Here is a 14,213-nt window from a genome sequence, read left to right as displayed (position 1 = left end):
GAAGGGGACCTTATGGTTATCTGAAAGTTAAACTGAAAATAATAACCACTACTATGCTGTTACAAAATCAAGAGAGCGGGAAAATAAAAGCTTTCCAATTGAGGTTGATATCTTGTAAAGAGAAGGCTTGAAAAGCTTTGGAAAGCGAGCACCAGGAGGAGGCGTTGATGTGGGCGATATCAAACTTAGCTGAACTAGAAGAGGCTTTTTCTTGAAATACTCTTTGATTTCTTTCAAACCAAATTTCTAATAATAAAGCTTTAACTGCGTTGGTCCAAAGTAGTTTAGGCTTCTTCTTCAGACGTGGCCCGATTAAGAGTTGAAGCACATTAGTCTTAAAGTCATTATCGAGAACCCAACTAACATTAAAGCATTTGAAAAGGGATGTCCAACAAAATTCTGCAAAAACACATTGGAAGAACAAATGCAAGAGAGATTCTGAGTTTACCCAACAAAGAGTGCGAACCTGTGGAGAAATATAGTGAGTAGGTAACTTCCTTTGGAGGAAGTCTGCACTATTAAGAGAGCCATTCAGCATGATCCAAATTAGAATATTCACCCTTCTAGGGCTCTTAGACTTCCATAATGCTGATTCTAGTGACTGGCCAATTGGGGAGGAGAAAGATAGATGCTTTACAAGAGACTTGACTGAGTAAACCCTATTTGGTTCTAAAGACCACCGTCTTTTATCTGGAATTGACTTAAGTTTATAGTGATTGAGTTTTCCAGACAGAAGCTGAAAGTTTTCTGCCTCTTCATCCTTTAATATTCTTCTAAAGTGAAAAGTCCAAGATGTTGAAATCTCATCCCAATAATCTTGTAATGAACCTTCGGGTTTGGTGGAGATAGTGAAAAGATTAGGGAATGAGACTTTTAGAGGAACCAAATCCAACCAAGGATCTCTCCAAAAGATTATTCTTTCACCATTACCAACCTTAAAGGCTGCCAAGGAATCCACTTTTAACCAAAATCTTGAAATATTAATCCATGGGCTTCTAAGGCTGCTGGAAAATTTACCATTGGTATGCTAACCAAACTTACTTCTTCCACGAATGCTAATAATAACTTTGCTCCAAAGTGAGTTGTCCTCAAAGAAAAACCTCCACCCCCATTTTGCTAGAAGACCCTGATTTTTGAGTTTCAAGCACCCAATGCCGAGTCCACCATCTTCTTGGGACCGTGAAGCTATGCTCCATTTAACCAGATGATTTATTTACTTCCGGAATGCCCTTCCCAAAAAAAAATTCCTCAATGTTCTTTCTAGAGATTGAATCACCTTTTTTGGCATATGAAAAAGTGACATATAGTAAGTTGGTATATGAGAAAGAACTGACTTACAAAGGGTGGCACAACCTCCTATTGAGAGGTTGTATCTCTTCCATTTGTCCAGTTTGCTTTGTACTTTGTTGATCAGTGGTTGCCAAAAAGCTAGTTGTTTAGGATATCCCCCTAGAGGAAGGCCGAGGTACATAAATGGGAGGTGGACAACCTTGCAATTTAAGAGGGCTGCTTCTGATTGTAACTTGAAATGGTCTATATTGATGCCACATAAAGCTGATTTTTCCCAATTTACCTTCAGCCCTGAACACCACTCAAATAATTCAATTATTTTCTTTAGGTTGCTGAGTTTTTCTTTGTCATCTTGGCAGAAAATTAAGGTATCATCCGCAAATTGTAAAATAGGAACATGAATTCTATCTTTGCCAACAAGAAAACCTTCAAACTTGCCTTTTTCTTGAAACTGGGAAAGTAATGCATTTAGGACTTCACTGACTAGTATGAATAAGAAAGGAGAAAGAGGGTCACCTTGCCTTATTCCTCTTGAAGCTTGAATTCTGCCATGAGGTCTTCCATTTATGAAGATTGAGAATTCTGTGTTAGAAATACAGCCCATCATCCACATAATCCATCTTGAGTCAAAGTTCTTCTTATTGAAAAGAGAAGAGAAGAAAAGAAACACATATTTACGTGGAAACCCTAGATCAGGGAGAAAAACCACGATAGGAGAATTTTTATTCTTTTAATTTTTTTGATACATAGTACCCAACACAAGACAGGTATAAATAACCAAACAGAGAGAAACCCTAGACAATAGACACTGAGAAAAAGACTAAAACGCCCTTAGGGCTAAAACACCATTTCAACACTCCCCCTTAAGTTGGGGCATAAATATCAATAAGACCCAACTTGCTAATACAAGTGTCAAACATCTGTCTAGGTAAGCCCTTAGTCAGAACATCCGCAATCTGTTGACTGGATGGAACATAAGGAACACAAATACTACCATTGTCAAGTTTCTCTTTTATGAAATTTCGGTCAATCTCAACATGTTTGGTTCTATCATGTTGAACAGGGTTATTAGCAATATTGATAGCAGCCTTGTTGTCACAGTAGAGTCTCATCTCTCTTGATGAAGATCTACTAATACCTTCTTCAACCAAATTTCCTCACAGATACTCAAGCTTATAGCTCTGTATTCAGCTTCGGTACTACTTTTAGCCACGACACCATGTTTCTTACTCCTCCATGTAACGAGGTTTCCCCATACTAAGGTACAATACCCTGAGGTTGACTTCCTATCAGTAGCGGAACCGGCCCAGTATGAGTCAGTGTAGGCTTCTATGCATCTTCTATCATTTTTCCTGAACATCAAGCCCTTCCCAGGTGTTGACTTTAGATATCTCAAAATTCAGTTAACAGCTTCCATGTGTCTCTCACATGGGGCTTGCATAAACTGGCTTACCAAACTCACAGCATATAAAATATCAGGTCTGGTGTGTGAGAGACATATCAGCTTCCCTACAAGACGTTGATATCTCTCCTTGTTCACTGGTACGTCGTCTACTAAGCTTACCAGATTATTGTTGACCTCAACTGGAGTATCTGCAGGTCTACATCTAGTCATCCCAGTCTCTTGTAGAAGGTCTAACGTATATTTTCTCTGAGACACTGAGATCCCTTCCTTTGATCTTGCTACCTCCATGTCTAGGAAGTACCTCAAGGAACCAAGATCTTTAATTTCAAACTCCTCTGCCATTTTCTGTTTCAGCTTGTCAATTTCTACAGAATCATTCCCTGACAAAATAATATCGTCAACGTATACGAATAACACTGCTACTTTTCCTGATGCTGACTTCTTAGTGAACAGGGTGTGATCAGAGTGACCTTGAATGTACCCCTGGATTTTGACAAAGGTAGTGAACCGATCGAACCAGACTCTAGGAGACTGTTTCAGACCATACAAAGACTTCTTTAGCTTGCACACCTGACTCCCAAACTGTGCTTCAAACCCTGGAGGAGAGGTCATAAAAACCTCTTCTTCCAACTCACTATTTAGAAACACATTTTTTACATCCAACTGATTTAGAGGCCAGACTAGGTTCACAGCAACAGAGAGAAGAACCCGAATAGTGTTGAGTTTTGCCACTGGCAAGAAAGTTTCTGAATAGTCCACCCCATATGTTTGAATGAACCCTTTCGCGACTAATCTGGCCTTATATCTGTCGAGAGTCCCATCGGATTTGTATTTGACCGTGAACACCCATTTGCACCCGACGGTTTTGTGACCTCTAGGAAGAACAACTAGATCCCATGTCTTGTTGGTCTTGAGTGCCCGCATTTCTTCCATGACTGTAGCTCGCCATTCAGGAATTTCCAGAGCCTTGTACACATTTCCCGGAATAGTCACAATGTCCAGACGAGTGGTGAAAGCCTTGAATCTTGTTGACAAACTACTGTAAGATAAGAAGCTTTTCATAGAGTACTTAGTGCAGGACCTTGTTCCCTTTCGCAGGGCAATTGGTAAGTCTAGGGTGGCATCAATTTCACTGGTCTTGTTACCCTTTTCCTCTGTATTCATCTGCTGCACATTTTCAATCTCTTGAACATCATCAGGGGGAAATTCATTACTCTCATCCTCCCAAATTTTGTCAAGAGTCGCTGCATCGTCAGTGTTCACTGCATTACTTTCAAAAGAGTTATTATTATCAAGAATATGGTTACCTTGAGTTGGCTCTGGTTCTGACTCTTGAACACTTTCCGGTGGAGCAGCAGGGGAAACTATTTCCTTTTGTAGATTCTTTTGACAGTAGGTTATCCAAGGAACTTTTTTTTAGGAAGGATAGGATTGTCAGGAATGGGAGAGCCAAGATTAGTGTCAGGAATTGGTTCAAGAAACAAGTCTACAAGAATGGAATAAGTGGATGATGTGTTAGTCTCTTCACTCGAAGTCTCCCTTTGAAAAGGACTAACAGGAAAGAAAGGTTTATCGTCTTGAAAGGTAGCATCCATGGTGATGAAGTACTTTCGAGAAGATGGTTGATAACATTTGTAGCCCCGTTGATGGAGCGGATACCCAAGAAAGACACATTTTTGAGCCCTAGGAGCGAATTTACCGTGGGAACCATGATTATGAACAATCACCGTACACCCAAACACCGAAGAGGAACATCTGGGAAAAGTCGGTTAGAAGAGAAGGATTCTTTGAAATGGGCTAAAGGAGTCTGGAACTTGAGAACACGGGAAGGCATTTGATTAATGAGATGAGCTGCAGTGAGTACAGCTTCGCCCCATAGGTATGAGGGTATGGATGCAGGAATCATGAGTGCCCGAGCAACCTCAATAAGGTGACTGTTTTTCCGTTCGGCCATCCCATTTTGTTGTGGGGTATAGGCACAGGAGTTCTGGTGGAGGTTTAAAAGCTAAAAATGTGGCCTTATTAGCCAAATGGGGTTGGAGATTCCTAAAAGAGCAACCTTCCCTTTGGAGCCAAGTTATTTTGAGTATACATGGTAGCCGTCTTTTTGGTTGGCTTACTTCCGGCAAGGTTCATTGTAGTCTTCGAAGCCCTTGGATAAGTATTTCAAGATCTTGGTTGATTATTGAGAAGTTGGCCGTCTTTAAAGTAGGGAATGGAACCAAAATTGCATTTTGGCATGACCCTTGGCTGGACTCTTTTCAGTTAAAAGACAGATTTCCTTCCCTTTTCAGACTAACATTGCTTCCAAATGGTTCATTATCACAGTATTGGGACTATCACACCTCTTTTTGGACTCTAAACTTCAGAAGAGACCTAAAAGATGATGAGATTTTAGAGTTCCAAGCCTTACTAGCATTATTGGCTGAGCAAAGATTATCCAATAAGGAAGACATTCGTATTTGGTCCCTTGAAAAACATAGCTCTTTCTCAGTAAAATCCCTATTTAACCTTCTTTCCGAGACCACCCCATTATCAACCAGCCTTCACAAGAGTCTATGGAAGTCTAACAGCCCTCGAAGGGTTAATATAACTGTTTGGATAATGCTGTTTGGAACCCTAAATTGTTCATCGGTGCTGCAAAAAAAGCTGCCTTGCTTTTCTATTTCCCCCAATTGGTGTGTCCTTTGTAAATCAGCCGAAGAAGACCTCCAACATTTATTTTTTGACTGCTGTTTTGCCTTCAACTGCTGGAAGAAATTCCTTAAGTGCTGCAACACTTCTTGGGTCTTTGATTTTTCCTTTAGATGCAATGTTCAGCAGCTACTTTCAAGTCCTATTCTGAAGAAATACTCCAATTTACCATGGACTAATGGAGTAAAAGCAATGCTGGTTGAAATCTGGTTTGAAAGAAATCAAAGAATGTTCAATGGGATTGAAACTCCTTGGTATAATCGCTTTAAGGCAGCAAAGCTCAATGCCTCGCTTTGGTGCTCCATTTCTAATTGCTTTGAAGCCTACTCCTTGCAAGACATAAGTTTAAATTGGCAATCTTTTTGTCAATTGGAAGATTAATCGAAGCATCAGAAATAGAGACAGCAGCTTCGCTTTCTTTAGTACTCTTATTTGTCTTAGCTTCTTGATGTAATTTAGATTTCTATAGCCTAGTTCTATATTTTGTTCGGTTGCAACATTCAAATTGTATTGCTTCATTAGACTACTCTTATTTTAGCCTTTGTTGGCATTCTCAATTTGTTGTATATGATGAGGGTGCTATGGGGGTGTCAACCTAGTTGAAATGTCCTTGTGCACCTACTGATCCTTTGGTTTCCTGATTGATTTCCTTGTATTTTCCTTTATTATCAAAGTACTCATCTCTTGTACTAATTATATTGATTAATAAAGGTTGTTTTCTTTTCAAAAAAAAAAAGGGATCCATACCATCTCATTGGGATCATATGCTGGCTTCTGGGTCTATTGTCTTTCGTCGATTGCTTAAAGACGACGAGATAATAGAGTTTCAGGATTTGCTAACTCTAATTTCAGGTAAGAATTTCGAAAAATTCTGATACGAGAACATGGCCCCTAGAAGCACATGGCAATTTTTCAGTAAAATCCCTTACTACTCATCTCTCCCCTTCATCCCCTTCGGACAAATGTCTTTATAAGGCTTTATGGAAGGGTTAGGAGGAAGGGTTAGGAGGAGAGCGAACAAAGAGAATCACATCGCCGAAAGTTTTTTTTTTCCTTTTACTTATAGTCAATTATGATTCGATTTGGATTCATGTGTGATCCATTATGGTTGCATTTGGATTTTTTTAACATTATGGTATTCCAGCTAGATTTGAAAAGTTTTGTTTGCAAGCATTTATGTAATTTATTTGATGTCTTTGTTTAATTATTTAATGGGTTTACAAAGTATTAATTTAATAATTTATAATCAAATTTACAATTCAATTTGACCAAATAAAACTTTAGAACTAAAATTGATCCACATAGTCAAGTGCAAGGTGAAACATGACTATTTTCCTAATTCATTTCATATAAAGGAGGAAATACAAGAAATCAATAAGAATTGACCAGTACCTCTCCAAGACGGTCTCTTTCCCCAATTAAGGAACTCCAAATGGCCATTATAACAGTATAGAAAACATGAACGTCCAAGATGTAAATCTACAACCATAAATTAAATAGAGATAAGTAAACAGCACACCCATTACAGACAAAAAAAATATATACAAATTTGAATTCTCCCAACCCAACGATAGCTATGTACTGCTAATTTCAAGCATATGATATTCAAGAAAAGGATCACAACAAGGTGACTTCTGTTATAACATGTATTTATATTGTAATTTTACATCTCCTAGATTAGGGTTTCTTAGTTGCCTATATATGTGTGTGTGCGTGTATGTATGTATCTTCAGCCTAATTAATGAATAAGATCATTATTCTCTCTAAAAGTATTGTGAACATGGTATCATAGCAGTTTAGGATATGTTAGAGTTGACACTTCTCATAAGGTTAGGGTTTGAGTTGAGTCATCAAGTTTGAGTGGTCGTTTGTCTAGACCTCCCATCCCAGGAGAAGTGCCATCACCGTCCATTCCAGTCTGCAATCGTCAATCGCCGGGAAAGGCCACACGTGAGGTTCATGTGCCGCCACCAAGAGTTTCATCCGTTGCCATGCGCCAACGCATGAGCCCACCGTTCCACATTCCGTCAGTTGGGTTCTCGGTTCATATTTTCTGATTGTTCCTGCATTTGGTTTTATTGAAATCTACTTGGTTGTGAGTTATTTGAAAAAAATACCCTTTTTGTGCTTGGGGTTCGTTGCTGTTTTGTTTCAATTTGGAGCTGTTTTGCTCTTTGGTTCATCTTTAATTTCTATTCTTATTTTCTCTTTCCACTCGTGAGATCTACAAATTGTTTGTTAAGCCATAAGGAATGAAATGAAGCATATAGTAGTATTTAATGTAATTCCCCTAGCATCGAAAATAATTGAACATAAATTAAATGGATCTAATTACTATGAATAGTGTCGGACGGTTTAATTTATTTGCTTAGCACAGATATGGATGACCATGTGACTAAGGAGCCACCAAAAGATGATAAGAAAAAGGCTTGACTTTGCGATGATGCTCGACTTTATCTTCAGATAAAGAATTCTATTGAAAGTGAGGTTATTGGTTTGGTAGATCATTGTGATTTTGTGAAGGAACTCTTAGAACTCTTAGAATTTCTATTCTCTAGAAAAGAACACGTACATCGAATGTTTGATATCTGTATGCAATTCTTTCGAGCTGAACAGAAAGTAGAATCTATTACAAGTTACTTTATGAGACTTGAGAAGACAGCTATAGAACTTGCTTTACCATTACCGTTTAGCCCCGATGTCAAAGTTCAACAAGCTTAGCGAGAAAAGATGGATGTTCTGATATTTTTTAATGGGCTTTTATCTGAGTTTGGAATGGCTAAAACACAGATTCTTTCTGATTCTGAAATTCCGTCATTAGAGGAAGCCTTCAGTCGTGTTCTTCATATTGAGAGTTCTCAATCCGATTCGTTTGTTTCTCAACCTAACAATGCTAAGAATAATAATAACTCCCGGGGTACTTCAAGGACGACTAACAATTTTCAGAAGCCTAGTTATGAAAATCGAAAATCAAATTCCCAAGAGATCATCTGTTACTATTGACGTAAGCCAGGACATCTGAAACGTGATTGTTGAAAGTAGTTGTATAAGACTCAACGATCTCAACATGCTTAAATAACTTCCACTAATGATATGGTTGAGAAGTCTGTTACCATCTCTACTGACAACTTTGCTAAATTTCAAGTGTTCCAGGAATCATTGCAAGCATCTTCGTCATCGAATCCTATTGCCACCATTGCTGAGACAAGTAATTCGAAATGTCTTCTTACATCATCTACCAAATGGGTCATAGACTCGGGTGCCACCGCTCATATGACAAGTAATTCTAACTTATTTTCTACGCCTTTGTCCCCTATCTCATCTCAATCTGTCACTTTGGCAAATGGATCAACCTCTTTTGTTCTTAGATCCGGCACCATTTCTCTCACTCCATCACTTTCTTTGTCTTCTGTATTACATTTGCCTCAATTTTCTTTTAATCTAATTTCTATTAGCTAGCTTACTAGTGACCTTAATTGTTTTGCCCCGTTTTTACCTGGTTATTGCTTGTTTCAGGATCGTATGACGAAGAAGATTATTGGTAAAGGGCCTGAGTCAGAGGGCCTTTACATTTTTTACCATCAAATACCGAAAGTTGTGGCTTGCTCTGGAGTTACATCCCCATTTGAAGTCCATTGTCGCTTGGGTGATCCATTGTTGTTCGTGTTGAAGAAACTTTATCCAAAATTTTGTTCCTTGTCGTCTTTGAATTGTGATTCGTGTCAGTTTTCTCAATTTCATCGTCTTAGTTCTAGTCCTAGAGTTCATAAACGAGTAAGTGCTCCTTTTGAGTTAGTCCATTCTGATATTTGGAGTCCTTGTCCAGTCATGTCTTAAACAAGTTTTCATTACTTTGTTACTTTTGTTGTTGATTATTCTTGTGTTACTTGATTAAATTTAATGAAAAATTGTTTAGAGTTATTGTCTCATTTTTGTGCTTTTCATGTTGAGATTCAAAATCAATTTAATGTCTCTATCAAAACCTTGCGAACTGATAATGCTGGTGAATATTTCACTCATGCACTTGGATCTTACTTATGTGGTCATGGCATCATTCTCAGTCCTTTTGCACAGACACTCCATATCAAAATGGAGTTGCTAAAAGAAAGAACAGATACCTCCTTGAAACAGCCTACGCCTTATCCTTTCAAATGCATGTTCCAAAGCAATTTTGGGTTGATGTTGTGTCCACTGCTTGCTTCTTGATTGATAGAATGTCTTCCTCTGTCCTCAATGGAGAGATTCCTTATCGTACTCTTTTTCCTACGAAATCTTTGTTTCCTATTGCTCCTAAGATCTTTGGCTGTATTTGTTTTGTTCGGGATACTCGTCCAGATCATACCAAATTAGATCCGAAATCTTTGAAATGCATTTTCTTAGGCAATTCGAGTGTTCAAAAGGGTTATCGTTGTTATTGTCCTACTCTAAACAGGCATCTCATATCTCCTGATGTTACATTTTTCGAAGATATGCCCTTTAGTCCATCACCATCAAGTCCGTGTCAGAGGGAGGATGATGATCTTTTTATCTATGAGATTACCTCTTCTACATCATCCTCTCCTCCACCTTCCTCTATGTCTCTTCCTTCCGAACCTCCGGTTATTCTACTTCAGGTGTCCTCCACAGCCACTTTCAAACCCATGTCCTCCATCACTGCCTTCTTCGACATTTTACCCAGGACCAAGTGATGATCTTCCCATTGCCTTTCAAAAAGGTAAATGCACTTTTACTTACCCTATTTCTTCGTTTGTTTCATATAACCAGTTGTCTCATCCCACTTATTCTTTTATTACATCTCTTGATTCCACCTCTATCCCTAACTCTATTCATGAAGCTTTATCTCATCCCGAGTGGCGTAGTGTAATGATTGAGGATATGATTGCTTTGGATGATAATGGTACTTGGGATCTCGTTTCGCATCCGGCTGCAAAGAAGGCCATTGGGTGTAAATGGGTGTTTGCTATAAAGGTCAATCCCGATGGAACAATGGCTCGGTTGAAAGCTCGTCTTGTTGCCAAAGCTTATGCCCAAATCTATGGGATTGATTATTCTGATACATTTTCTTTTGTTGCCAAATTAACTTACATTCGACTATTTATATCGATGGCTACTACTCACAATTGACCTTTGCATCAACTTGATATTAAGAATGTTTTTCTTCATGGTGATCTTCGAGAGGAAGTTTATATGGAGTAACCACCTAGGTTTGTTGCTCAGGGGGAGAATGATAAGGTGTGTCGCCTTCGAAAATCTTTGTGTGGATCGAGACAAAGTCCTCATGAATGGTTTGGTAAATTTAGTCGAGCACTCCAATGATACCAAATTTGCAACTTGCTAAGGAAGGAAAATTGTTTAAATATCTCGAGATATATAGAACATTAGTTGGAAAGTTGAACTATTTAACAGTGATACGACCTAACATTGCTTATTCTATGAGTATTGTGAGTCAGTTTATGTCTTCCCCGACTATGGATCATTGGGTTGCAGTTGAACAAATCTTATGTTATCTAAAAGATACACCTGGACGTGGGATCTTATATAAAGATCATGGTCATACAAGGGTTGAATGTTTTTCAGATGCTGATTGGGCTAGATCTCAAGAAGATAGCGATCGACCTTTGGATATTGTATTTTTGTAGGAGGAAACTTGGTGTCGTGGAAAAGTAAGAAACATAACGTAATTTCACGTTCAAGTGTTGAGTCATAATATAGAGCTATGGCACAATCTGTGTGTGAAATAGTGTAGATACATCAACTTTTATCTGAGGTGGGCTTCAGTGTTAATGTGCCAGCTAAACTATGGTTTGATAATCAAGCTGCTCTCCACATTGCATCTGACCCAATATTTCATGAACGAACTAAATATTTTGAAGTGGATTGTTATTTTATTCATGAGAAAATACAAGGGTTGATATCTACAGAAAATGTGAAGACAGGAGAATAATTGGGAAATATCCTAAAGCAGTAAATGGAGCAAGAATAAGTTATCTGTGCAACAAGCTGGGCATGATTGACATATTTGCTCCAGTTTGAGGGAGAGTGTTACAATATGTATTTATATTGTAATTATGATTAGTTGTCCTTTATTGTAATTTTACATCTCCTAGATTAGGGTTTCTTAGTTGCCTATATATATATATATGTATCTTCAGCCTGATTAATGAATAAGATCATTATTCTCTCCAAAAATATTGAGAACAACTTCTATCTGTTTATAATAATTGATTTACATCAGCTGATTGACAACAATGTAACAAGATGATTTTTATTATTACATCAGCTCATTGTCAACAATGTAACAAAATGACTTTTATCAACTCATTGATTAATGATATCAAAATACTCGACCTTTTCTTTTAAAATTTTCCGGGTAATAATCAGAACGTAAAGGGCATGTGACGAGGTGATCCATTGATAGTGCCATAGGATGAGAGATGTATGTTCCACTTATGCCATTCTTTAGACTTCGATTTTTTTTTTCAGTGCTCTTTTAGAGTTTTCTTCCTAGAAGTACAGCTTGTTTTCTCTTTTGAATGCTTTGGTTTATTGTTTTAGCAGGGATCTCGAAACAAAATTATTTGATTTTTTTCATTAAGTTATTTATGGTGGTCTTTTCCCTTTATTTCTTAATGACTCTGGATAGAGATCTTAGCAAGTTGAGTTGTTAAATCTGATGACTCGATCAACCATCTTTTGACTTAACCTAACTTCTTGTGTGGCTTGCTCTTGCTCATCTTAATTAAAGCAAGTTTATCTATTTTATTTTAAAATCATACCAATTATGTAAATCAGACAATCATGATTCTAAGCATTCAACATTTTACAAAAAAATGATAATTGAACAATTCGTAGGCTAATCAAATTGAAAAGGGAAATGACAGTTCTACCAAATATATCAGTACATGGGCAATATTGATGTATGCAAATTTAAACTTACAGCAACCACGGGGACCCATAAGCTAAGAATAGTCAAAGCATTAGGACTATCTGCAAATAGGATATAAGATATGAGAAGTCAGACAAAAGAAAGGGAATAACATTCGAAACAGTGTAAAAGATGATTGTAATGAATAAATTTTTGTCGATTCTGTAAAGGCTTTTCTTTATAAAGAGAAAAAATAAGAGAGATTGAAGACGTAAGATATATCAAGGACTTCCCTTAGGATATCCCGTTATAAATACAAATGACAGAGGATGCAAGGATAATGGATCAAAGTTCATATTTATTGATGAGATCCATGTCAGGAACCAAAAAAGTTTTCTTTTAATTCTTTTATTGAGAAACCAAACTTTCATTAGGATAAAAATGAAGAATACAAAGGAGATTGGGAAACCATCTATATAAAAAGAAAAATAGAAAAGGATCCAAATTAACAAAGAAGGAACTATAATCTAAAAGAATATTAAGAGGTTGCTTGGGGGCGCTAGGTTGGTTATTATCGTCAGTGATTATTATAGTCTATGGGTTATAATAGTTTGTGAAGTATAATAGTTTGTGTTTGGGGTGCTGAGTAAAATAGTCTGGGTTATGTTAATTTTGTGTTCGGGTTGCAGGTTATTCTAGTTAGTGTTTAGGCTTTTTCTACTATTTTTCAATTTTTTTGTAATTATATTTTTCAAAAATTATTTCAAATAATAAAACTGTTGAAAATATTTATAAGATATAGAAAAATTTTAAAATTGATTGATAACTACTGATAGAAGTCTATCAGTATTTATCAACATCTATCATTAATAGTTTTTAAATTTTGCTATATTTTGTAAATATTTTGATTCATTTTTCTACATTTGAAAACCGCCCTATTTTGTGTACTTTATTTTAAGAAAGAATTTTTATTACATTTTTTATGTTTCATTATTTATAACTATACTAAAACTACAATAATAATAATAATAATAATAATAATAATAATAAATAAATAAATAAATAAATAAATAAATAAATCAAAGTTGAAACGTTTTCAATTTTTGATGCAATTACATCTTTCTATACTTTAATTTAAGAAAGAAATTTGATTACATTTTTTTATACTTCATTTTTTATGACTACTAAAGCTGAAAAAAAAAAGTCAAGGTTGAAGCTTCTTTTATTTATTTATTCATTTTTTGCATTTACATTTTTTTTGTAGGGGAATTGTTTTAAATGTTAAACTGTTGAAAATATTTTCAAACATAATAAAATGTTACAATCTATCAGCGTCTATCAATGTCTATTAGTGATGGATGATAGCAGTCTATCCGTGTATATCTGATAGCAGTCTATCAGTGTATATCAATGGTACCCAATGATATTTTGCTATATTTAAAAATATTTTGGTTCATTTTTCTATATTTGAAAACAATCCTTTTTCATACTTTAATTTAAGAAAACATTATTTTGTAATATATTGGTTCTCTATTATTTTATATTTAAATGAGAATACAAAGACCCATCAAAATTATTTGAATGTATTTCTAAGTACTTGAACATAGAAAAACCAAACAAGAATTAAACAAGGCACCATCAGGGGGGAAAAAACACATTATGTGTTCATTGTAGTTAAAGAGGATTTCCAACTAGTGTTCACTATAGCTAAAGAGGGTTTCGAATAGTCTATCATAAAAGACAACACTCCCTATTACGTGGTAAACACACCATGAAAGAAAGCAAACTTGGTCCTCTATTCGAGAAAGAAGCCTTTTTACAAGCTCCAAGTAGCCTTCGAATCTTTTCTCCTGAAGGATCCTAAAAGGCTAAAAGCAGACATACCAAAGGTTGTAGCCTAAAAGGATCACGAGGTGAGAAGACTAACATCACAACCTACCAAAGTGTTCTCCAATGTTG

General features: G+C 36.4%; 1 protein-coding gene across 1 annotated transcript in view; it reads right to left on the bottom strand.

The window, feature by feature from the left end:
- Window positions 1–14,213, bottom strand: part of LOC120071672 (callose synthase 9-like) — a 143,548-nt gene that overhangs the window by 51,524 nt on the left and 77,811 nt on the right. Inside the window, exons 18-19 of the mRNA XM_039024046.1 lie at window positions 12,327–12,376; window positions 6,782–6,868 (exon numbers count right to left, since the gene is read on the bottom strand). Of these exons, the coding sequence (XP_038879974.1) occupies window positions 6,782–6,868; window positions 12,327–12,376 (137 nt within the window). The remainder of the gene's footprint in view (window positions 1–6,781; window positions 6,869–12,326; window positions 12,377–14,213) is intronic.

This window comes from Benincasa hispida, chromosome 2, assembly GCF_009727055.1.
Source record: "Benincasa hispida cultivar B227 chromosome 2, ASM972705v1, whole genome shotgun sequence".
Taxonomy (NCBI): domain Eukaryota; kingdom Viridiplantae; phylum Streptophyta; class Magnoliopsida; order Cucurbitales; family Cucurbitaceae; genus Benincasa; species Benincasa hispida.
Note: the sequence above shows the minus strand (reverse complement) of the source record. Positions and strands in the feature narration are given on the sequence as shown.